Raw genomic sequence first — 25769 nt, 5'->3', positions numbered from 1 at the left:
GGGACAGGCTGTTGGAGGACTGAAGTTCACTTTGTTGGTTTCCCTGAATCATTGACAATCTGATCTCCGAAAGTGAACTTAGGTGGGCACTATCTGCACTTCCTACAACTTGATAACTCAGTTTGGGAATGGCCTCCGTTCTGGTGTGTAGACAACAAAAATGAACAGTTTTCCACTTGTCTTTCAAATTACTTCCATTTCAGTAGGAAGCATTTTGGAAGTGAAGTGCAGCAGTGTGTTGAGAAAGGTGAAGAAATTAGCAGCAATGGTATAGCCTTCAGTCCAAAGTGGATTTGGTTCTGTGGCAGACTCACTGTGGTCAGTTAGTCTCACAGTCAATGTGCCTTCACATAGCAAAATATGGGATGGAAACCATTTTCTAAAGGCTGTGAAGCTTGAGTGGATTCTCTAGATTCCTCCAAAGATAAATTGTACTGTCTGCCGTAGGGAAGGCCTATCAGACTGTTATCAAAGCTTATCTGACTTTCATGAGAGGAGTTCAGCCATCCTTAACTAGTTTGGACTACATTTGGTTCCAGGCACAAAACAATGTAATTGACTCTTAAACATCCTCTGACGTGATCTATCAAGCCACCTGTTAAGGGGAAAATATGACAGATACGAATGTTAGTCTTGCCAGCCGTGCCCACATCCTGAAAAAAAAATAAAGTTAATCTGAATCTTACCCTTAATCATTACATCCAGGTGACCAGAGCGGTTCCCTGAATGGCACAATGGATCTATCCATCCAGAGGATTTACTTATGACCCTCACTCCATGGCAACCCCAAGAGCAATGCAGGGATCAACTACTACGCATGGTCTTTCCATCCTTGGAGATATTATACCTGCGGTGCAACACTTTAATATTAGTGCAAAATTCAACTGGGTTTTCTTCAGTGTATCTCTTTTACATACAGAATAATGACAATTATATATTATGCTCCTTTGAACAGATAACTGAATAATGTGCATATGCGTTGTGATAACAAAGGTACTGCTGCTGTGAGATTTTATTGTGTGGCAAGCACTGTCGTATGACAATATATTTTAATGCCGTGGATTTAAAATGAGATGATTTTATAGATTGTTTTCCTGTCATCTATTATAGATTGCTAAGAGTAATATCACCGGCAATTCGAGCTATCTCAGCCATTGTGAACCCTTCAGAGAATATGAGTTTCAGATCCGCTGCATCCATGTTCAAGGCTATAAGTACAGCAGTGAGTGGAGTAGGTCATTCATCACCAAAACCCCTGAGGCAGGTGAGTTGAAGCAATTCAGTGAGATAATAAAAACAAATATATACCCAGTAAACCCATCATCATGTATGTTAAATATGTACAACAATGGTCATTGAGCAAGTGTGTGTGTGTTGATGGGGGAGATTAGATGTGGACTGTAAATTTAATGTTGTATACAATTGCTTCAAAAGAAATTTCTTAATACAGAAGGGATTATATTTGGTGATCTTAGATTGGGTTCTCTTTCTCTTCAGACCATAAAAACTTTAAGTATTCTGTTTAGTTGGCTATATCCTACCCTGATCATTAATCTCCATCAATTTTTATGCACCACCTTTCCTAACACTTCAGCTTTCCTTCCTTGTCTCCCCACCCATTACTCCCACTTCTTGCTATTTTAACACAAGAGATCTTTCTGATATTATGTGAGATCCAATTACTTGAACACAAGAGTATTTCAAAAATTCATGTTGAAACCGGCATTCCCTTGGGCACTAGGAGGTCAGAATATATTGATGTTGACTAAGCAATGACTAGGTCTCAAGCAGATGATTACCTTGTTACAGGTGAGGAGTGTGGCAGTAAAGCAAGCATTCCTCACACGTGAGATTACAAACATTCATTGTATGGTACTAGGCCCTATTATTGAGTGTGGTCCAAGAATCCATTACGTTGTCTGGGATCAAAAGGTGGTAGTAGTGGCATTGCTGGACTAGGAAGGGAGGGAAACATCTACTGGTGATGCTGTTGTGCGCAGTATTCAGTGTTAGACACTGGAAGTACACATCTGGATTTTGGATATACTTGGGGGTCAAATGTAACACTTGCTGTGATCAGCTAGCCTTCCAGTGGTCATTTGGATGCTGCTCTGCAGAGCTATTACTGTTCATGAACTACTAAGTTCAGGTTAATAAGAACAACAAAAAAAAACAAATAAATCTCTTGCATCGCATGGAACTTTATTCAATTCTATCATGCCAATATTTTTGCTGTTTACTTAAGTACTTCTTTCAGATTCAAATTATATGGCAATGTATTTGTGAACCTTCTAATTTAAGAAAGGAGTGTGATCCTATTGAGTGTCCTTGCAGGTGTGAAGTGTAAACTGGAGAAAGCAGTTCATTATCAGTTCAATCAGTATAACCCCTCAACTTTCAGTCCCTGTGCAAAACATAATTCTTCCATTAAGTGCAGCATCATTGGCTTTGAAGGAGAAGAATGTGGAGGATAGGGAGATCAGTGTAGAGCATACTAATTTGCTGGGGCATTTTGAGATAAAGATAGAGGTAGTATTGTATCTTTTATGAAGCTCAAGTTGGACCACGCGTGGGATATTGCATTCGCTTCTGGTTGCACCATTACAGGAAAGGCACTGAGGCTTTGGAGAAGGTGCAGAAGAGGTTTGTCATGATACTATCTGGAGCAGAGGGCAACTGCTATAAGCAAAGATGAGTTGTTTTCTTGAGTTGTTTTCTCTGGAGTGGTAGGGAGGGAACGTCGACTCAGACCATGAGAGGCCTGTGTCAGGCATTTTCATGCCTTACAAGGCGCAGATTGGAAGTCTGTGTGGGGCACCACTCCTCGCACAGACACAAAGGCAATGTGCAATTAAGTTCCTTGCTAAAGGACACAAACGCATTGCCATAGCTGAGGCTCGAACCAGCGACCTTGAGATCACTAGACAAAAGCCTTAACCACTTGGCCATATGCCCAACACAGAGTGGTAGTGGTAGTGGTAGAGGCTGAAGGAAGTCCTGATAGAGGTTTATAAGATTATGAGAGGCATAGATGGAGTAGACAGCCAGTACCTTTCTCCCAGGATCAGTGTCTAATGCATTTAAGGTAAAAAGGGGAAAGTTCAGAGGAGATGTGTGGGGGATGTTTTTTACACACAGTGGTGGGTACCTGGATTGTGCTGCTTGGGGTGGTGGTAGAGTCAAATACAGTAGAGGTGTTCAAGAGGCATTTGGACAGGCATATAAATATGCAGGAAATGGAAGGAAACGGACATTGTGTAGGGAGAAGGGATGAGTTTAGTTGGGTTTTTAATTACCACTTAAATTAGGTTGGACTGAAGGGCTGTTCCATGTTCTGTGAGTCGAAATGTTATGAGCTCACACCCCTATTGTTCCACCTGCTGGTAGAGCTATTATACGTCCAGGCCTCCCTGTCAAATGCTTGCCTTGTAGTAACTACTGTTACTGGTAATTAAATATGGGTTGTAATGACTCATTTCCCCATCACACACTCCTGGGTTTTGAAGATGCAAGATTGTTTGATGTCATTTCCAGTATACAAGTGTAAAGGAGAATAAAATAATTGTTACTCCAGAACCAATACAACACAAAGAACACAGCAAAATAAAGAACACCATAAAAATAATCTAAAAACACAGTATGTATAAATACATGAGATAGCTTATACACATAGATTGATTGTATGTCCATAAAGTGACGGTAGACACAGTAGTGTCTGTACATAAGGTAACTGACAAGAAATGATAACATAGTAGAGGAGGGGGTATAGTGGAGTGGGTGGAGGTGTTGGTCAGCCTTACTGCTTGGGAAAAATAACTACTTTTGAGTCTGGTGGTCCTGCTGTAGATGCTACATAGCCTCCTTCCTGATGGGAGTGGGACAAACAGTCCATGAGCAGGGTAGGTGGGATCCTTCATGATGTTACAGGCCATTTTCCAGCACCTTCCTGTATATGTGTCCTTGATGGCATATAGGCTGCTGCAGGTGACGCACTGGGCAGTTTTGGGCAGTTTTGGGCAGTACCTGTTGTAGAGCTTTCCAGTTTACCACAGTGCGGTTTCCATACCATGCAGTGATGCAGTTTGTAGGATGCTCTGTACGGCACAGCTGTAGAATGATTCATGCATAAATGTGCATAGTCCAGCTCTCTTCAGCCTCCCCAAAAATTAGAGATGTTGGTGAGATTTCCTGGCTGTGTAGCATGTGTTCTGGGCCATGAGAGATTGCACGAGATGTGTACTCCTGGGTGATTGAAACTGCTCCCAGTTTCCACTGTTGCACTACCAATGTGAAATGGGCTGAGAGTGGGGTGTGAGTTCTGAAGATGATAACTGTGTCTTGCTGACATTGAATAAAAGGTCATTTGCCTGGCGCCAGGCCTCAAGCTCTTCCACCCTATCTCGGTCTCGGTCTCGTTGTTGTTGGTGATGAGCCCCAGCACTCTAGTGTCATTGATGAACTTGACAATGTGATCACTCAAGTGTTTGATTGTGCAGTCACGTATCAGCAGAGTGGACAGCAATGGGCTCAGCCCACAGCTGTGAGAGGCACCTGCGTTGAGGAGAGCAATTTTGTGAAGGGCATTCTTGCAGCATTTTAGCATTACCAAACTTGGTTACATTTGTTTGTCTTGTACTAATTGCTGACTTTTTTTCCCCTTTTTCCCTTTCCAAAAAAAACGCACTCATTTAATTATTTGTTTCTCTTAGAACTGAGCACTGTATATTGTTTTAATGTCATGTTAAAACGCAACATTCATTTGATTTCTCATAAAGCTTACTTTCATTCTTTGGGGTTTCTGTTCCATGGATGTCTGCGAAGAATTTCAGGTGGTATACGACATACATTCTCTGATATTAAATTCAACCATTTGAAGCTTCTAACACTCCTGTCATTCTCAGCCCCTTTAGTGTCTGTACCTCTACCACGTCAGACATAGCCGCTACTTGTCATGTGATTTGTATGGTAGAATGCCCTTAACAAGCCCAATCAGACTCCAGCCATCCTTAAACAATCCTCAACATAATAAGAGAACAGAAAGTAACTTTGCTTGAACTCCTGGCTTGTTCTCACCTGAAATTTGCAGTCATCAATAAAGCATTAGTGACAAGATCTATAAATCCATTCATGCTGGGTGCATTTCATCCTTGCCTATATTGAAGAAGATGTGTATAAGTATCTGTATCTATATGTTTGGGCAAATATAATGAAAGTCCACGCGACAAGGTTCACTGCCCTGACCTGTAGACATACTGTATGAAATGAGTTATACTGTCACAGTTGAAAGTGTGAAAATGTAATACTTAAAAGAGTTAAAATTGAATTGTGTTTCTGTTAAAAGCCATTATTCCAGCAGAAAACGTTATTTTTCTTCCCTGATTAATTGTTGCAGAACCAGTGGGAGTTTTAGATGCATGGAGTTTACATGAGCCAGCCTATCTGAACAAACATAGAAGAATAATCATCTGCTGGAAGGTTTGTTGAACACTTCATACCCAGAATGTTGTTATAGTCAAAGGCACAAATAGCCATCAGCAGCAATGCTTTCATACATTATGTTCGGACAAAGGGCTGTAATGAAAAATTCCTGAAGTTATTTCTGTCAAAATGCTTGTTAGCACCCAGTATAAATGGTGATGCATTAAAATGGGATGTGGGTTATTTTACCTCTAATTACATTTTTGGCATTTAAAAGTAATCCAAACAAGATGGAAATTTAGTATAAATTCAGTTCCAAAGTGCAGAATTCTTTCCTGGATCTGTCTTTCAGTGCTTGCAAGTAAATATCTTATAAATATGCCACAATATCCAGAAAATATATTTTTCATTTGCTCCCAATACTTGTGTGCATGGATGAGTGTAGTGACTAACATGGCTACCTACCTTCCATTGTCATTTCAAACTATGCTCCTGATTGAAAAACACCCCACAACTTTAGTGAGGTTCCTTCACAGTTCCTGGTGGGGTTGCCTTTTCCAGAGCACACCGCTCAGAGAAAGCAAGCCTGTTCTTGATGCTGCCCTTCTTGCAGACAACCGGACCTTCCGCAGAGTTTTGAAGGCAGCATTTGCAGAGCAGGTTTATTTCTGAAGAGCAGCTTTTTTTCTGATATCCAATTCCTAAATACCCTGTATTCTTCATACACAGAGATAGATCTGCTTAATACATTGATGCAAATTGAAATAATCTGACAAGGATAAATCAATTTTCCATGGTACTCTTCCAAAATGAGTGTGACAGAATGTGTTCCCACTGATACTCCTACCTATAGTCCTGGCATTTTGCCTTTTGCCTTTTGCCAGGTACTTCTCTATACACAGAATCTGTCTCCATGCTGTCCTTTAAATCAGTGGTCCCCAACCTCCGGGTCACGAAGCATGCAGGGGTACAGCGGTAGCTGGAGTGCACCCAGCACGTCTTTAAGAAAAAAGCCGAAATAAACAAGCTAATTAATTAGGTGCCACCCGGCACGTAAATGTTGGCCCAGATCAGAGGTGAGTGCCGATTTCACTTGCTCTACGCAATGTTCATGCCTCTTTCCAGGGCGCTGGAGCCTTTAGCTGTTCCATTGTTTGGTCAATTTAAACGCCAGCCCAGACAGGCTGAAAAGACAGGGCTGTCAGAATCGTGGTGACATGCTGAATCTACACAAACTTCTAATAACGTGTAGGCACTGCCATGCTTTCTTTGCAATGACAGTTACGTGCTGGTCCCAGGACAGATCCTCTGAAACTTTTCAGAGAGAGAAACGTCAATCCTTAATGCCGAAGAATTTAAAGTTATTGACCCTCTCCACCTCAGTTTCTCTAATGAAGACTGGCTTCCGGGTGGCAGCTAATTAATTAGTTTGTTTATTTCGGCTTTTTTCTTAAAGATGTGCTGGGTGCCTCCCGGCTACCGCTGCACCCCTGCATGCTTCGCGGCCCAGAGATTGGGGACCACTGCTTTAAATTATCCACCATTTAGGAATGGTGAGTGCAGGTCTGGTTGAAAATGAGCATATTGCTCTTTGGTTTGGTATTAATTTTGCACATCAAATTTCCTTTAGCTGGATTGGATAAATATTGCAGAAACATTTCAGTGTTGGCAATGAAATGCAAAATGATCTCCTGTGGGACCATGTAATTGCTCCAAGTTAACCGATTTTAAGAGAGCTCCCTCTCGTGACAAACTGTGAGATTACAGAATTTACAAATCTAATTTCATTTTTGACTTCTGCCTTCCCTTTCTCAGTTGCACTGTGAAGACAGTGAGCCAACAGTTTTGTGAGGCTCTATGGAGGATGGTAATGAGGCTGAGACAGCTCTTCCATGAGGCCAGTTTTAGTGCTATCGAAGTTGAAGCACAGAGCTTGCTGCTGTGCCCATCCAACCCCACCTGGGTCTGTGCTTTTTCATTTGTGGCTTTGAGAAAAGAGCTGCTTGAGTTCTTGCCAGAAATATGCAGGAACCTCACAATCTGTGCAAATCAGGTTCCTCTGATGTCTGCATGACCCTGCTGTAATTTTGAAATGTCAGCAGGTTGAAAGGGAGCTCTGGCCATTCATCCATGTTTATTCATTCTTCAGGATAGTGGAGTTACTGGCAAGGCTAGCCTTCGCTGTCCATTCTTAAAAATGATAGCAATGAGCCATTGCCTTGAACCACTGTAATTCTTCAGTGCTGTTGAGGAGAGAGTTCCAGGCTTTAGACTCAGCAATGATAAATGGATAGCGACTGTATATGTTTACAAGTCAGACTAATGTGCCAGTTAGGAAGGACTGGGTGGCAGACTTGTGTAAGTTGCTCATAAGGGGGGAAAGGCTTAGTAAATATTTGTTTTTAGAAGCACTGATGTAAACCTCCTAAAACTGAACTCTTGCAGAGGTAGATATAGGTTACTGACTGATTGTTCTCCATGGTGAGCCCTTATGTTTTTCAACACTGCCCCACTAGTGAGCTGCCCAAATGTCAAACACTATATGGATGGTGTGATCTGAGACTCAAGTATGCATTCTGTTTGGGTCTCGACTCCAACTTCCCTCCAGTCCAGTGGAAAAGATCACAGAAACATCCACCCCATGATTTTATTAGAGATGCAGTCTTTAAGTCTTTCCTTACACAGTTCATTTAATACGTGCATCAATCAAGCCTCAACACTGGAAGGAAAACCTGTCAATGCTGGAAATCTGAAATTTTGATGCAGTTTCTTAAACCTGAAATGCTGACAGAGTTCAAAGTACACTTATTATCAAAGAATGTACACTGCCCTATGCACAACCTTGAGATTTGTCTTCTTGCAGACGGCCACAAAACAAAGAAACACAATAGGATCCACCAAAAAACACACACACAGCAAAGGCCGACAAACATCCAGTGTGCAGAAAAAAAGTACAAATCAGGCAGATAATAAAAGAGTAAAAAATAATACACAGAACAAGCACAGCAGAGTCCCCAAAAGTGAGTCCACAGCTGAGGAGGCAGTTCAGCGAGGAGGTGAGTGAAACCTGTCCAGGAGCCCAATGGTTGCAGAGTAACAACTGACCCTGACCCTGGTCGTGTGTGACCCTGGACTCCTGCCACCCCACCGCCCGATGGTAGTAGTGAGAAGGGAGGAAGATGGGTTAAATGCAAGCATTCGGGATGGGCTCAGGTGGGGGATCTTGGCTGTTTCTCTCTCCATGGATGCCTCCTGATCTGAATTGAATTGAATTGACTTTATTTCTTACATCCTTCACATACCTGAGGATTAAAAATCTTTACGTCTCCATCTGAATGTGCAATGTGCTAATTATAGTAATCTGTAATAAATAGTACGTACAGTAAGATATACAACAGGATGGTCAATACACCTTAGAAATTCAACTGTGTCAGTGTGAATTAATCAGTCTGATGGTCTGGTGGAAGAACCTGTCCTGGAGCCTGTTGGTCCTAGCTTTACTACGGTACCGCTTCCCAGATGGTAGCAGCTGGAAAAGTTTGTGGTTGGGGTGACTCGCGTCCCCAATGATCCTTTGGTCCCTTTTTACACACCTGTTGCTGTAAATGCCCTGAATAGTGGGAAGTTCACATCTACAGATGTGCTGGACTATCCACACCACTTTATGCAGAGTCCTGCAATTGAGGGAAGTACAGTTCCCATACCAGGCAATGATGCAGGATGCTCTCAGTTGTGCCCCTGTGGAATTTGGGGACTCATACCGAACCTCTTCAACCATCTGAGATGAAAGAGGTGCTGTTGTGCTTTTTCCACCACACAGCCTGTATGTACAGACCACGTGAGGTCCTCGGTGATGTGTATGCCGAGGAACTTGAAGCTGTTTACCCTCTCAACCCCAGATCCATTGACGTCAATAGGAGTTAGCCCGTCTCCATTCTTCCTGTAGTCCACAACCAGCTCCTTTGTTTTTGTGACATTGAGGGAGAGGTTGTTTTCTTGACACCACTGTGGCAGGGTGATGATTTCTTCTCTGTAGGCTGCCTCGTTATTATTTAAGATAAGGCGAATCAATGTAATATTATCGGCAAATGTAATTAGCAGATTGGAGCTGTGGGTGGCGAAACGGTCATGGGCGTACGGTGAGTAAAGGAAGGGGCTTAGGACATGGCCCTGAAAGCCCCTGAGTTGAGGGTCAGAGGGACAGAGGTGAGGGAGCACACTCCTACCACCTGCCAGCAATCTGATCCAGGATCCAGCTACACAAGGAAGGGTGAAGCACTCTGTTGAGTGTTTCCAGAATTTTTATTTTTCAGCATCAGTACTCAGTGATTTTTAGCAATGGCAGTAATTGGATCTTCTGTCTCTTCCTTTCCCAGGAAAAACCTGATCATTTACAGGCGAAGCATTTGCCCCTGTACTGACCTAATCCATTAATCTGCCAACAGTAATAGATAAATTTGTGGTGGGACGCAAAATTCTAACAATCACTTGGTGTTCTACAAATGTAATCCTTCATTAAGGAACTTATTGATTCTTTTTTGCCAAGAAATTTCTGCCATTTATTAACATAATATTTTCCTTTCCCTAGCCTCTCCGCCATCCTCAGGAAACAAGGGGAATTATTCTGGGTTATCATCTTTATTATCTACAAAATGGACAGAGAAAATTCATCCAGCAGAATGTAACAGAAACCCAGTACAGCTGGAGAACACCCTGGGAATCAGACACTATCTTCATCACCGCATTTAACTCCAAAGGAAACACAACACCCTCAGTGCTCCACATAGGAGAAGCAAGTAATTTCTATTATTTTCAGGAGCCTTGCTCTGAAGCCAAATTCTCCATTTATTTGTATTTACACATACAACTATTTCAAGAACTGTCATTTCCTGTCACAGGTTAGAGGCTGATATAGATTTTACTCCCACTCATTTCTCAGAACAGTCGACATTGAAAAGGAAGGTGTAGATTTGACTCTGTATAGAAAAAGGGTGAGACACTTCGATAGCAGACAATTAGAAAAGGCAATGGCAGACATTAATTCCTGCACCTACTCCATTAGAGCAAGCCCAGGAACAGAAAGTAAAACTAGGGAGCAATTTTGCTTAATGGTCCAGAAAATGATTAATAATCAGTGTATGTGGCACAGTTACCTAGCAGTTATTGGAAATTTCAAATCTAGCATTGGCTGTACTTCTGTTTCATTGATAAACTATCTTCTTGTCTCAAGTCTTCAATGAGCAAAGATATCACACCGATTGGTGCTTAGGAATCAGGTCAAAGGGCAGAGGAAAGACGTCAAAACCACACCATCACTGTGAGCTGAGACCAACGGTTGCTAACTTGCCTTACTGGTATGAAATGGGATTTTACTTTGTATTGGGTAGGGTATGTAGTTGTAACAGGACAAAAGGCAACATTTTTCTGCAGCAGCCTGAGCTTTTGAGTACTGGCTTCCAATAAGGGTCTCTCAGCAATTCAATATGCCACCCACCCTCTCAGGAAAGAAAGTGTCAGTAGTGGGAGACTCAAGCATGAGAAAATCTGCAGATGCTGGAAATCCAAGCAAAACACACAAAATGTCGGAGGAACTCAGCATCTATAGAAAGAGTAAACAGTCGGCATTTCAGCCTGAGGGTCCTGACGAAGGGTCTTGGCCTGAAACTTCAACTGTTTACCCTTTTCCATAGATGCTGCCTGGCTCGTAGGGTCCCTCCAGCCTTCTGCATGTAGTATTGGTTTATAAGTCCTCTTTGACACAGGTATAATGTGAACAATATGATTGTGCTTTTATTCTCACCAAACAGAACTAAAGGCTCCCAGAAACCTGAAGGTGGAACGGGCTAAAGACTTCGGAGTACTTGTCAAATGGGAGCCACCAGATGAAACCAGTGAGCCAGTGCTAGGCTATGTAGTCGACTGGATAGAAGCTACAAACAGAGACAAGGAGCTGCTTAGTTGGAAGAGACTTCCTAGAGCAAATCTTTCTTTGTTTATAGGACAGACTTCTTCATCTCAGGACTTTCTAACAGAAGAAAGTAAGTTTACAATGAACTGCAGCTGTCATTGCCTGCTGCGTCTCAGAGTCATGTCTCCATCCTCCTTAAGTAACCAGTGAATTAGAGTACTGGAGGTCACCTCCCAATACAGGAAAGTAGTTCCTGATTTTCCTGAGCAGATTTGTATTGATGTAGATTCCAGGGATTGGTCTTGGCTCCATGGTAGCCTTCTACTGACTGTGCTATTGCTGTCACAGAAATATCATTGACATAGAACAAAATTACGAAAGAGGACAATAGGTATCAGACCCCCCATTGTAGTAGAGGTCATAATAGATTATACATGTGTGGATTTGTACGGAGTGTTTATTTTATATTCTTTGTGTTCTGTTGTCATAAAGCAGTTTTGTTTAATATAGCAATTTATCTTCATTATTTAGGAGGCATTATGCCAAGAAAACGCTACAATATTTCTGTCACTGCAGCCTACCAGAATGGACGAGGAAGATCTAGCTTAGTCCAGGGATATTCAGTAGAAGGAAGTAAGTGATTGGTATAATATTCTTTTTTTCTATTTTTTTCATATATCTTTAATTTCCTCTCTAGCAAGTAAGAGTGACTGACTGTCAGACTTTGTTCCCTTGTCCGAGAGATCTTAGAAGCCACAGAATCATTTAAAGATACAAAAAAATTCAAATCAAATCCAGCTTAATTATCATTCAGAGTGTACATGGATGCAGTTAAATGAGGCAGTGTTCCTCTGGGGCCCAGACACTTAACGTACATTCAAAATAATGAGAGAGAAACAGAACATACATGTTGTTATGCAAGAAAACACATGCACAGTCCAAGTCCCTAAGCGAGATGCAAATTGATGGTACAGCTCCTGGCAATCCAGCCTGTCCTTCCACCGGCCGAACACTGGAAGGCAGCACAGATGGGAGAGGCCAGCTCTGAACCGAGCACAGATGCCAAACTGCACCGCATGCAGCGTCATCTCACCGGGACTGCAGCAGCAGGCAAGCCTGCTTGAGGCCTTGTCAGCGCTACAACCTAGGCCACGCTGCTGCCTCGTTACCTGTCTGTCCACCAAACAAGGGAACCAGGCCTGCGGCATCTCACATCATCAGTGTCCAACAGAGTCCTGTGATCACAAGAGAAATTTGGACATTCATTCACAGTCACACTGCACTCTGCTATCGCACACCAACTCTAATGTCGTTGAGTGGCAGGCAGCAGCAAGGTATGCACCCAGGTCAGCTCCTCCAAATCTTCTCTGCCCTTCCGCCAGCTTCACCTTCTCTGGCCTGAGCACCAGTTTCTCCCTCTCCCAGCGAAGCGCCAGCTTCTCCTTCTCGCGGCCGAGGACCGTCTTCTCCTCCCAGCTGAGCGCTAAGCATTGCGCTTAGAGTCCAGTAGAGTCTTCACATCATAAAAAACACATTTTAAAAAGAAAAGGGCACAGTACGTAAATAAACCCTTTAGCCCACCATCCAAACTGACCATCAACCATTTATTTACACTAAAATGACATTAATCCAATTTTTAGACTTTTTTCGTATTTTTCACCACCTCTTTCCCCACTCACATACTAGGAGTAATTAACAATGGCCAATTAATTTACCAATCCACACATCTTTGAGATGTTGGAGGAAACGAGAGCACAAAGAGGAAACCCACACAGTCACAAGGAGAATGTGAAAATTCAGCAACAGCAGCACCCAAGGTTAGGGATTTTTAGATTATGAGAACACTCAGTCCTCTTTTATTGTCATTTAGAAATGCATACATGCATCAAGAAATGATACAATGTTTCTCTGGAGTGATATCACAGAAAACAGTACAAACCAAAGACTAACACTGACAGAACCACATAATTATAACATATAGTTACAGCAGTGCAAAACAATACCATAATTTGATGAAGAACAAACCATGGGCACGGTAAAAAACAGTCTCAAAGTCCCCAAGTCCCCGATAGCAAAAGGGAGAAACTCCCTGCCATAAACCTCCAGGCACGGTCAACTTGCCGATACCTTGGAAGCAGCCAACCACAGCTGACACTGAGTCCGTCCATCCGAAAAATTCGGGCCTCTGACCAGCCCCTCCGATACAGCCTCCCGAGTGCCATCCTCTGCCGAGCGCCTTCAACCTAGCCCCGGCCGCTGAAACAAGCAAAGCCGAGGATTCGGGGCCTACTGCTCCAGAGATTCCTGTTACCACACAGTAGCAGCGGCAGCGAAGCGGGCATTTCAGAAGCTTTCCAGATGTTCCTCCGTACTCTCATGTCTGTCTCCATCAACTCAGAATTGTGCACGGTCCCCTACTTGACAGATTACAGATATTTATCACCGGAGAAGCCGCACGCACTGCCATCTTCTCCTCCTTTGAACCCCATATCACTGGCTCTATTTCTACCACCTTCTTGTGTCATGTAATGTCACAATCAGTTCAATCAACCTCATGCAATGTCCCCATAGTTTGAAAAAGTCACTGATCAGAACTAGGATTCCAGCTGCTTTTCTTTAAGGGCCTGACAGCAACCAGCAGCAATCCTGCTGTCATGCTCGCTCTGATCAAACAACTTAGTACAGATTAGGTTCAAGTGTAGAAACTGGGTGATTCATTTACAAACCACACAGAACACTTGCAAACTAAGCCATTCGATGCCTGTGTTTCATCTTTTCATTCATCTACCAGAACCCTGTCCCAATTTGAACAACAGATCAGGACATTTCTGCAGCACCGTTAACTATAGCCGGAGTACTTCACAACACGGACACATTCTCCTGTGTGATTTTTTAGATGCGTTCTCCTGTTTAGGTGTGCAGCAGAATATATATCAGCAATCTATAGTGAATTTGTAAATTCATGTCAGGCTTTTTTTTACCTTGATTAATGCTGAACAAAACACAGAAACGTAACTCAATCAATCTGTAGAGAAGCTATAGCTTCAAGGAAACACTGAAAATAGGAGGAGTAAGAACGTTTGTAGATATGAAACAGATTCCAGGTACTAGGCATATACAGTGGAGCTAGAAAGTTGCGAACCCTGTAGAATTTTCTCTATTTTTGCATAAGTATGACCCAAAATGTGATCAGATCTTCATCTAAGTCCTAAAACTAGATAAAGAGAAATCAATGAAATAACTAACACAAAAAAGTTATTCTTGTTCATTTATTTATTGAGAAAAATGATCTAGTATTACATATATTTGTTGGAAAAAGTATGTGAACCTCTGGGGTAATGCCTTCTACAAAAGCTATTTGGAATCATAACCAGGTTACTGACAGAGCCTGCTCTTCTCAAGAAAGATCTGTTTATATGCACCATGCCTCAATCAAAACAAATTTCAGAGGGCCATAGACGAAGAATTGTAGAGATGCATGAGGCTGGAAAAGGCTTAAAAAGCATTTTCAAAGACCTGAGTGTTCATCAGTCCACAGTAAGAGAAATTGTGTACAAATGGAGGAAACTCAGTACTATTGCTACTCTCCCTAGGAGTGGGCATCCTGCAAAGATCACACCAAGAATACAATGTGCAATGCTGAAGGAGGTGAAAAGAACCCAAGGGTAATGGCTAAAGACCTGCAGAAATCTCTAGAACTTGCTAAAGTCTCTGTTCATGCAACCACTTCAAGAAAAACACTGAACAAGAATGGTGTTCATGGAAGGACAGCATGGAGGAAACCACTGCTCTCCAAGAAACACATCGCTGCACATTTCAATTTTGCAAAAGACTATCTGGATGTTCTACAACACTTCTGGGACAATGCGCTGTGGACAGATGAGGCAAAAGTTTAGCTTTTTGGCAGAGATGCATGTAGCTATGTTTGGAGGAAAAAGGGAACTACACACCAATACCAAAACCTCATCCCTACTGTGAAGCATGGTGGAAGGAGCATCATGGTTTGGGGCTGCTTTGCTGCCTCAGGGCCTGGACAGCTTGCAATCATTGAGAGACAGATGAATTTAAAATTGTATCAAGACATTTTACAGGAGAATGTCAGGGTAGCAGTCCGTCACCTGAAGCTTAACAGAATTTACTACAGTCCTCAAAACGACTTGCTCCTCCACCTACGCATTATCTGTAATGCAACAAGACAATGATCCAAAAGACAAGAGTAAAGCAACAGCAGAGTGATTTAAAAATAAAAAAAATTGTGTTTTGGAATGCCTGAGTCAAAGTCCTGACCTTCATCCTATAGAAATACTGTGGAAAGACCTGAAGGAACCAGTTCATGCAAGGAAACCCACCAACATTCCAGATTTGAAGCAGTTTTATAAGGAGGAATGGCCTAAAATTTCTCCAGGCCTCTGTACAGAATTGATCACGAGTTACCAGAAACATTTGGTTGAAGTTATTGCTGTACAAAGGGGTCACACCAGTTACTGAAAGCAAAAGTTCACATACTTTTTCCAACAAATACATGTAATATTGGATAATTTTTCTCAATAAATACATGAACAAGTATAATATTCTTGTTATTTATTTAATTAGGTTTACTTAATCCAGTTTTAGGACTTGCATGAAGATCTGATCACATTTTAGTTCATATTTATGTAGTGTTACGTAACCGGCAACAGTGAATATCAATTGAGACAGGTTATATGAAAACAACCAAACATTTATTAAACACATATAAACGATAAGGAAAAAGAAAGCAAAGGAAAACTTTAACCGGAGGTTAACAGGTACGCAGCCGTTCACCAACTCCACTCGGCTCTGATTCTTAAAGCGTTAAATGCGAAAACAGTTCTTAAAGCGATACAGTCAGATACAGTTCTTAAAGCGATAACTTCGGAAGTCCAACAGTTTTACACATTCAATTGGGAGTGACTTCTCTGGAGAACGATCTCTTCACAGACACACCTTTACTGCTGGTTCTGTCCACAGGATTCACGATGCCAAAAATAAACAGTTTAAATCGACTGATCTTAAATTCCTTTAGAGAGAGAGGGCACCTTTTTGCATGAACTCATTGCCCTTTTGCAAGAGTTATCTCGATGCAGGTTCTTTCCAACGAAGACTCAATAAGGTTGATTCTTTATTAAACTGCCAAACGATGCTGACTTCTCTCGATCCTTCACTTCGATGAATTCTTCACTCTCCCTTCAAAACTGTCGGAACTGAGTGAATTGACACTTCCAGCCACAAATTTCCAGTCCAAGTAATGTGGAATCTTTCAACAGAACCTACAACCGTTTTAAAAATGAAACTGCGTCACAAAAACAAACACGCAACAGAAACGGAGGCACAACACGTTCTACCTGGAAATCTACAAACTCAAAATCCTACTGCGTCACCTGGGTTGACTTTTATATAGTCACGGGGCACATGTCATTACGTGACCTCACATTGGTGGGAAAATCACATCAGGTGACCTCCAAAAGACCATTACATCATTCTCACAAAAAAAAATCTCCTTGAGCATGTAACAGTAGAAATAGGGAAACTTCTACAGGGTTCACAAACTTTCTAGCACCTCAGTACAGTGTTGTAGAGGAGGTAATGTCTCTCGCACAACAAGCAGGAGCAGGTTAAATCAACAATTAATGAAACCTCCCTGGGTCTGTTTTCACTTTGAAACTGGAATAATCTAAGAAGACCTTAGTCATAGTGTTCAAATGTGGCTCTGTACCAATACTTCGGTGGTGATTTAAACAATGTTTCCCATAAGACCATAAGATATAGGAGCAGAAGTAGGTAATTTGGTCCATAGCATCTGCTCCGCCATTTCATCATGGCTGATTCAATTTTCCTCTCAGTCCCAATTTCCTGCCTTCTCCCCATATCCCTTCAGACCCTGACCAATCAAGAATCTAATCAACCTCTGCCTTAAATATACATAAAAACTTGGCCTGCATAGCTGCCTGTGGCAAAGAATTCCACAGATTCACCACTCCAGCTAGAGAAATTCCTCCTCATCTCCATTCTAAAAGGACGTGCCTCTATTCTGAGGCGGTGTCCTCTGGTCATAGATTCTCCCACCATGGGAAATATCCTCTCCACATCCACTCTATCAAGGTCTTTCACCATTTAATAAGTTTCAATTAAGTCACCCCTCATTTTTCTGAATTCTAGTGAATATAGGCCCAGAGCCATCAAACGCTCTTCATATGATAAACCATTCAATCCTGGAATCATTTTTGTGAACTTCTTTTGAACTCTCTCCAGTTTCAGCACATCCTTTCTCAGATAAGGGGCCAAAACTGCTGTCAATGTTCCAAGTGAGGCCTCACCAGTGCTTTATAAAGTCTCAACATTACATCCTTGCTTTTATATTCTAGTCCACTTGAAATGAATACTAACATTGCCTTTGCCTTGCTCACCACAGGTTCAACCTACAAAATAACCTTCAGAGAATCCTGCACAAGGACTCCCAAGACCTTTTGCACCTCAAATTTTAGTATTTTCTCTCCATTTAGAAAAGAGTCAGCCCTTTCATTTCTTCTACCAAAGTGCATGACTGTACACTTCCCGACACTGTGTTCCATCTGCCATTTCTTTGCCCATTCTCCTAATCTGTCCAGGTCCTTCTGTAGCCTCTCTAATTCCTCAAAGTTACCTGCTCCTCCACCTACATATTGTCTGTAAACTTTGCAACAAAGCCATCTATTCCATCATCCAAATCATTGACATATAATGTAAAAAGAATTGGTCCCAACATAGACCACTGTGGAACACCACTAGTCATGGCAGCCAGTCAGGAAAAGCTCCCTTTATTCCCACTCTTTGCCTCCTGCCAATCAGCCAGTGCTCTATCCATGCTAGAATCTTTCCTGTAATACCATAAGCTCATAGCTTGTTAAGCAGCCTCATGTGTGGCAGCTTGTCAAAGGCCTTGCGAAAATCTAAGTACACAACTTAAATTGATTCTCCATTGTCTATCCTGCTTGTTAATTCTTCAAAGAATTCCAACAGATTTGTCAGACAAGATTTACCCTTGAGGAAACCATGCTGACTATGGCCTATTTTACCATGTGCCTCCAAGTACCCTGAGACCTCATCCTTAATAATCGACTCCAACATCTTCCCAACCACCAATATCAGACTAACTATAGATTACTTTCTTCTTCCTCTCTCCCTTCTTGAAGAGTGGAGCGACATTTTCAATTGTCCAGTCTTGCGGAACCATTCCAGAACCTAGAGATTCTTGAAAGATCATCACTAGTGCCTCCAAGATCTCTTCAGCCACCTCTTTCAGAGCCCTGAGGTGTACACCATCTGGTTCAGGTGATTTAGCTACCTTCAGTCCTTTCAGTTTCTCAAGAACCTCCTGTCTAGTTATGGTAACTTGACATACTTCATGCCCCCTGACAGCTGGAACCTCCACCATACTGCAAGTGACTTCCACAGTGAAAAGTGATGCAACATACTTATTCAGTTCATTTGCCATTTCCTTATCCTCCATTACTACCACTCCAGCAGCATTTTCTAGCAGTCCAATATCCACTCTTACCTCTCCTTTGCACATTATGTATCTGAAGAAATTTTTGGTATCCTCTTTAATATTGTTGGCTAGCTTACTTTTGTATTCCATCTTTACCTTCTTAACAACTTTTTTAGTTGCCTTCTGTTGTTATTTAAAAGCTTCCCAATCCTCTAACTTCCTACTAACTTGTGCTCTATTATATGCATAAGCCCTCTTTGGCTTTTATGTTGGCTTTGACTTCTCTTGTTAGCCACAGTTGTGTCATCTTTCCTTTAGAATACTTTTTCCTCTTTGGGATGTATATATCCTGTGCCTCCCATTTGACATTCCCAGGGCTTAGGAATCCTTGATTGATGAAGGAATATGGAAGCTGCTGGAACCAGCAGGTGCTTTTTGGCACTGTTTGTGGACAATACCCCCCACTGTCAGGAAAACACAAACTTATTGAAGGCTCAAAGGTTTAAAGGTTCATTTATTATCAAAGTATGTATGCAATATACAATTCTGAGGTTCTTCTCCAGATAGCCATGAAACTCAGAAAACCATGGAAGTAAGTTCAAAGAGCAACAGCAAACCCACCCTCCCGCACAAATAAAGAACCGCACCATGATCATCAACCCCCCACAATTGCCCTCACCCCCACAAAGTGCTCTTCATGTCCTAACTTTATTTCATTTCATCGTAGCCTACCCAGCTTAACCGCTACTGCCTCCTGATAAGGACAACATTGAGTATTGGGCAGTGGTTTTCATGGGTGAAAACATAACTAGCCCATCGAGCTATTTTCTTGCCTAGCAATTTGAAGATGTGAAAGTCTTTTGCATGCATAAAGAGTTCTTCCAATGAATAAAGTTCAAAGTAAGATTATTATCAAAGAATATAAATGTCAGCATGTACAACACTGAGATTCATTTGCTTGCAGGCATACACAGTAAATCCAAGAAACACAATAGAATCAATGAAAGACTGCATCAACAAGATGGACAAATGATCAATGTACAAAAGACAACAAACTGTTCAAATACAATAGATAGATAGATAAATAAATAAATAAGCAAGCAATGAACATCGAGCATGATGTGAAGAGTTCTTGAGAGTGAGTCCATAGGTTGTGGGAACAGTTCGGTAGGGATCAGTGCAGTTGTCCCCTGTGGTTCAAGAGCCAGATGGAGCCTAACAGGAGGAGGATTGTCACAGAAATTGGGAAAGACCACCCGATCTACTCTTTGGTGCAGCTACGCAGCCCTGATAGCTAGCAAAATCAGAAAGCTGCAGCTTTTGCCTGCAAGAGAGCTTTTTATATGTTTATTTGTATTTCAAATTCAAAAAAGTAAAGACGTGAGCTTCCTGCATCTCCTTTTCAATGTTATGTCTTTCTTGTTTCAGAACCTACAATGGGACCAAATGTTTCATTGAAGAAATTGGATGGACCACAAGTTCAAATAAAATGGAAGGAGATTCCACTCGAACAACGGCAAGGGTTTATCATAGGCTATACTATATATGTGAAAAGAGGTTCAGATGGATCCAGCCTTGTTCCATGTAAATCTATTTCTTTTATACTCTTTTTTTTTAATAATGAGTAGCTTTACTTTTTCTCTTCTTCCTGTCCTGAAGGGGTAAAAAGGTTTTAGTGCAGTTAATGCTGCTGCAAAACTTCTCTATGCTGGTGCTATGACAGGAGCAGGGTCACTTCTAATCTGTTCCCCATTAGTAAATTACAGCTCTCTCTGTCTGTGCGAGTTGGAGACCGCATTGTGCCAGAACCCTATCCTCCACGACCCTGAGGTCCAAACACTTCTGCGTCCAAAACCATTTGAACTTTCAACTCCATCTCTAGCAATTGTTTGATGCCAATGTTGTATAATCTTACACGTCATTTTGATTATTACAATATGTGAGGCTTAGTAATCAAATGCAACAAAGCAAATTTGTAAGCTCACTAATTCTTTGTGCAAGCTGCTAAGCAAGAAATGACCCTCATCATTAACTCTTCAGTGAAATACACATCAGTTTACAAGTATGATGTTCACTAATAAGTTTAAATAATTACTGCACTAGGCAGCAATTATTTAAAACTGAATAACATAGGAATTTGTAGTCTGGTGAATCTCTGAAATTGACTCTGCAGGGTCACAGAGTTGGAAATAATTAAACTTTGAATGATTATGGGGAGCTGGTGGAGAAGAGATGAGGACTGGAGAACTGGGGCAAATCAGTTATTGTCATGGTCCGGTCCACGACGTCCGTATTCCGGTTCATGGTCCGGTCCATAGTTCCTTATTCCTGGGTTTCTGGAGTTTTCCCCAGTTTCTGTTGTAGCACATGATTCTCGGTTTGGGGCTGAGACATAAATACCTCCGCAAACCAGGGATTCCCTGCTGGACTGTTCTGTTTCCCTCCTTGTCTTTCCCCCCCTCGCCTGACTCTCTGCCTGCTCACCTAGCCTGTATACCTCGCCTGTATCGTTGAAGTTTTACTGCCGGAGCAAGACTGGAGCCTTGTTAGGTCAAGATAAGGAACTGTCTTTCGTTGTGTGGAATTGTCTCTCTGTGTCCACACCTTCGCTAGGTGGGTCCAGCCTTTTGCCGCCATCTTGTGTTGGGATCCGTCTCTTCATGTTCAGCATTCTGTGTATGAGTCCCGGCCCTACATCCTGTTTCCAAGGAGGGGTCCCAGTTCTGTGTTCCGTGCTCCTGTCTCTTCTAGTCCAAGGTTCCGTGCTCCTGAAGGCCCTCGTCCAGTCCATGCCTATTCCAGTCCTATCTGAGTCCTATCCACGTGCCTTTACCTTTCCTTGTGTCTCGCCTTATCCAGGAGTTCCTCACCCAAGCCATGTCCAGCCCTGTAGCCTCGTCTTGTCCTCACCTAGTTCTGGAGTCTGAGCCCAAGTCAAGTCCCAGGTTCTGGGTCCTTGCCCAGTCTCTGGCTCGGAGTCCATACCCAAGCCTCAAAGTATTCTAGACCCAAGACCCAAGACTCCAAGCCTGTCTCCAAGCCTCAAGACCCCAGCCTCCAGTCCTGCAGTTGTGTCATGTCCTTGCCTGGTTCTGGGGCCCGAGCCCGAGGCAAGACCCAGGTTCTGGGTCCTTGTCCAGTCTCTGGCTTGGGGTTCAAGCCCAGGCTCCTAGTTCATAGTTCCTTGTCCAGTTTCCCTGTTTCTTGTCCATGTCCTAGCCCAGGTCCTGCATCCTTGTCCTGTTCCTAGTACTTCAGTGTCTGTGTCTTGCATTTGGGTCCGCCATCAATGCCCCCCCCCCCCATTGTGACAGTTATGAGGTGCAATAGGGTCAGTGAATGAATGGATCTGGCCTGTTCCCTTTTGACATTGTTTTGTTGTGTGTTTCCAGAGCTGTTTGAGGGAACAAAATAAAAGTAGCAGAGCTATGGTATACATGCTTTCGAAACAAACAGAACAGGAAGTAAAGTGTAGATTACTAGTTCAGTGGAGATCCTTTGGTGTCTTGAAAGACCTGTCTCAGTTACCCATTATGAACACTGCGTACGTGAGGAGTACAAAATAAACATGAGGGTGCAAAAGGCACTGCTATGTATTTCAAGTTTCCATGTCTATCTTATAAAATTCTGCTTATCCTAATGAAAAGTTTTCTCATTTATCTAAACAGTATTTCAGAATATTTCTATCAATGCAACGTAGGCCTTCAATTTTTACACTTTTTATTTGTATGTGTTGCATTGTACATCTTCCATCTAGTGTAACCATGCAAGCAAAGGAAAAAGCAACGTAAGCACATATTTAAGTTTCTGCCATCTGGTCAAGACCTTTGTTATCTACATCGGGGACTGAAAGAGCCAATTCTCTGTCTGCATCACAACCAAGTGTAGTTTCTTAAGCATCATTTACGACAGACTGAAATCAATCCTGGTAAAAGGTCATAATTAGTTTCTACTTGTGTCACATACATGAATAGTGGCATAAATCAGAGATGACTACATGTTGCAAATGACAGCCAAGTGCTAAATAAATGCCGGTAGAAACCTCCAAGCTGCCTGACCTTCAGTGACTCACTTGGACAACCCCAGCAATGGAAACTTGGCCACTCCCAGGCCACCAGTTTTAAACAGTAGACCATAAAACATAGGAGCAGAATTAGGCCATTCAGCCCATCGAATCTGCTCTGCCATTCCATCATGGCTGATCCCAGATCCCACTCAACCCATACACCTGCCTTCTCACTGTATCCTTTGATGCCTTGACCCATCAGAGAACAATCAACCTCTGCCTTAAATATATGCAAGGACTTGGCCTCCACCGCAGTCTGTGGCAGAGCATTCCACAGATTTACTACTCTCTGGCTAAAAAAAATTACTCCTTACCTCTGTTCTAAACAGTCACCCCTCAACTTTGAGGCTGTTCCCTCTAGTTCTGGATACCCCACCATAGGAAACATCCTCGCCACATCCACCCTATCTAGTCCTTTCAACATTTGGTAGGTTTCAATGAGATCCCCCAAATTCCTCTAAATTCCAGTGAGTACAGGCCTACAGCTGCCAAACACTCCTCATATGTTAACTCCTTCATTCCTGGAATCATCCTCGTGAACCTCTTCTGAACTTTCCCTAATGATAACACATCCTTTCTGAGATATGAGGCCCAAAACCGTTGACAATACTCCAAGTACAACCTGACTAGTGTCTTATAAAGGCTCAGCATAATCTCCTTGCTTTCATATTCTACTCCCCTTGAAATAAATGCCAAAATTGCATTTGCCTTTCTTACCATAGACTCAACCTGTAAATTAATCTTCTGGGAGTCCTCAGTCTGTCTGCGCCTCTGATGTTTGAACATTCTCCCCATTTAGGTAATAGTCTGCGCAATTGTTCCTTTCACCAAAGTGCATAATCATACATTTCCCAACATTGTATTCCATCTGCCACATTTTTCCCATTCTTCCAATTTGTCTAAGTCCTGCTGCAATTGCATTGCTTCCTCAGCACTACCTACCCCTCCACCTATCTTCGTATCATTCGCAAACTTTGCCACAAAGCCATTAATTCCATTATCTAAATCACTGACAAACAATGTGAAAAGCAGCAGTCCCAATACTGACCCATGAGGAAAACCACTAGTCACCGGCAGCCAACCAGAAAAGGCCCCTTTTATTCCCACTGGCTGCCTCCTGCCTGTCAGCCATTCTGCTAAGCATGCCAGTACCTTCCCAGTAACACCATAGGATTTTACCTTGTTAAGCAGCCTCATGTGTGGCACCTTATCAAATGCCTTCTGAAAATCCAAGTAAGTGATATCCACTGCCTCTCCTTTGTCCACCTTGCTTCCTCGAATAATTCCAACAGATTTGTCAGGCAAGAAGCCACGCTGAGTTTGACTTATTTTATCATTAGTCTCCAAGAACCTTGAAACCTCATCCTTAATAATAGACTCCAACACTTTCCGAACTACTGAGGTTAGATTAACTGGGCTATTATTCCCTTTCTTTTGCCTTTCTCCTTTCTTAAAGAGTGGAGTGACATTTGCAATTTTCCAATCCTCTGGGACCATGCCAGAATCAAGTGATGCTTGAAAGATCATGACCAATGCATCCATTATCTCTTCACCAACCTCTTTCAGGATTCTGGGATGTAGTCCATCTGGTCCAGGTGACTTATCCACCTGAAGACCTTTGGGTTTGTCTTGCATTTTTTCCTTTGTAATAGCAATGGTACTCACTCCTGCTCCCTGACACTCATGGACCTCTGGCACACTGTTAGTGTCTTCCACAGTGAAGACTGATACAAAGTACCCATTAAGTCCATCTGCCATTTCTTTTTCCCCCATTACTACCTCACCAGCATCATTTTCCAGTGGTCCAATATCAACTCTGACCTCCCTTTTACTCTCTATATAACGAAAAAACACTTTTTATCCTGCTTTATATTATTGGCTTACCTGCCCTCATATTTCATCTTTTCCCTTCTTATAACTTTTTTAGTTGCTTTTTGTTGGATTTTAAAAGCTTCCCAATCATCCAACTTCCCACTGACTTTTGCTACCTTATATGGCCTTTTCTTACCTTTCATGCAGTCCTTAACTTCCCTTGTCAGCCATGGTTGCCTACCCCTGCCATTTGAGAACTTCTTCCTCTGTGGGACATATCTGTCCTGCGCCTTGTGACCTGTTCTCAGAAACTTCAGCCATCTCTAACCTGCCATCATTCCCGCCAGTATCCTCCTCCAATCCACCCGGACAAGTTCCTCTCTCACACCTCTGCAATTCCCTTTATTCCATTGCAATACTGATGCATGTGAGTTTATACTTCTCCCTCTCAATTGCAGTATGAATTCTATCACTGCCTCCTAAGGGTTCTGTTATGTTAAGCTCCCCAATAAGGTTTAGGTTATTACACAATACCCAGTAGCCTTTCCTCAAGAAGGCTCAAGCACAAGCTGCGCTAAACAGCCATCTCGTAGGCATTTAACAAATTCCCTCTCTAGTGATATGACACCAACCTGATTTTCCCAATCCCCTTACATATTGATGTCCTCCATTACAATTGTGACATTACCCTTATTACATGCCTTTTCCAGCTCCCTTGCAGTCTCAACCCCACATCTTGGCTGCTAATTGGAGACCATATGTGATTCCCATTATGGTTTTTTCACCCTTGCAATGTCTTAACTCCACCCACATAGATTCAACATTCTCTGACCCTGTGTCACCTCTTTCTAAAGATGTAATTCCAGCTCTTACCAACAGAGCCACACCACCACCTATGCCTTCTTGCCTGTCCTTTTGATACAAAGTATGTCCTTGATGTTAAGCTCCCAACTATGGCCTTCTGTCAGCCACGACTCAGTGATGCCCACAATGACATACCAACCAATCTGTGATTGCACCATGAGTTCATCCACCTTATTCCAAACGCTACGTGCATTTAAGTACAGCACCTTGAAGTC

General features: G+C 42.3%; 1 protein-coding gene across 1 annotated transcript in view; it reads left to right on the top strand.

Annotated features, from left to right (window-relative positions):
- The window catches only part of LOC140206343 (interleukin-12 receptor subunit beta-2-like), an 85229-nt gene that overhangs the window by 28610 nt on the left and 30850 nt on the right, over nucleotides 1–25769 (top strand). Inside the window, exons 7-12 of the mRNA XM_072274692.1 lie at nucleotides 1111–1264; nucleotides 5393–5475; nucleotides 10007–10214; nucleotides 11226–11456; nucleotides 11858–11959; nucleotides 20241–20396. Coding sequence (XP_072130793.1) covers nucleotides 1111–1264; nucleotides 5393–5475; nucleotides 10007–10214; nucleotides 11226–11456; nucleotides 11858–11959; nucleotides 20241–20396 — 934 coding nt within the window. The remainder of the gene's footprint in view (nucleotides 1–1110; nucleotides 1265–5392; nucleotides 5476–10006; nucleotides 10215–11225; nucleotides 11457–11857; nucleotides 11960–20240; nucleotides 20397–25769) is intronic.

This window comes from Mobula birostris, chromosome 12 (assembly GCF_030028105.1).
Source record: "Mobula birostris isolate sMobBir1 chromosome 12, sMobBir1.hap1, whole genome shotgun sequence".
Taxonomy (NCBI): Eukaryota; Metazoa; Chordata; class Chondrichthyes; order Myliobatiformes; family Myliobatidae; genus Mobula; species Mobula birostris.
The sequence above is the reverse complement of the archived record's forward strand: the minus strand, read 5'-3'. Positions and strand labels throughout refer to the sequence as shown.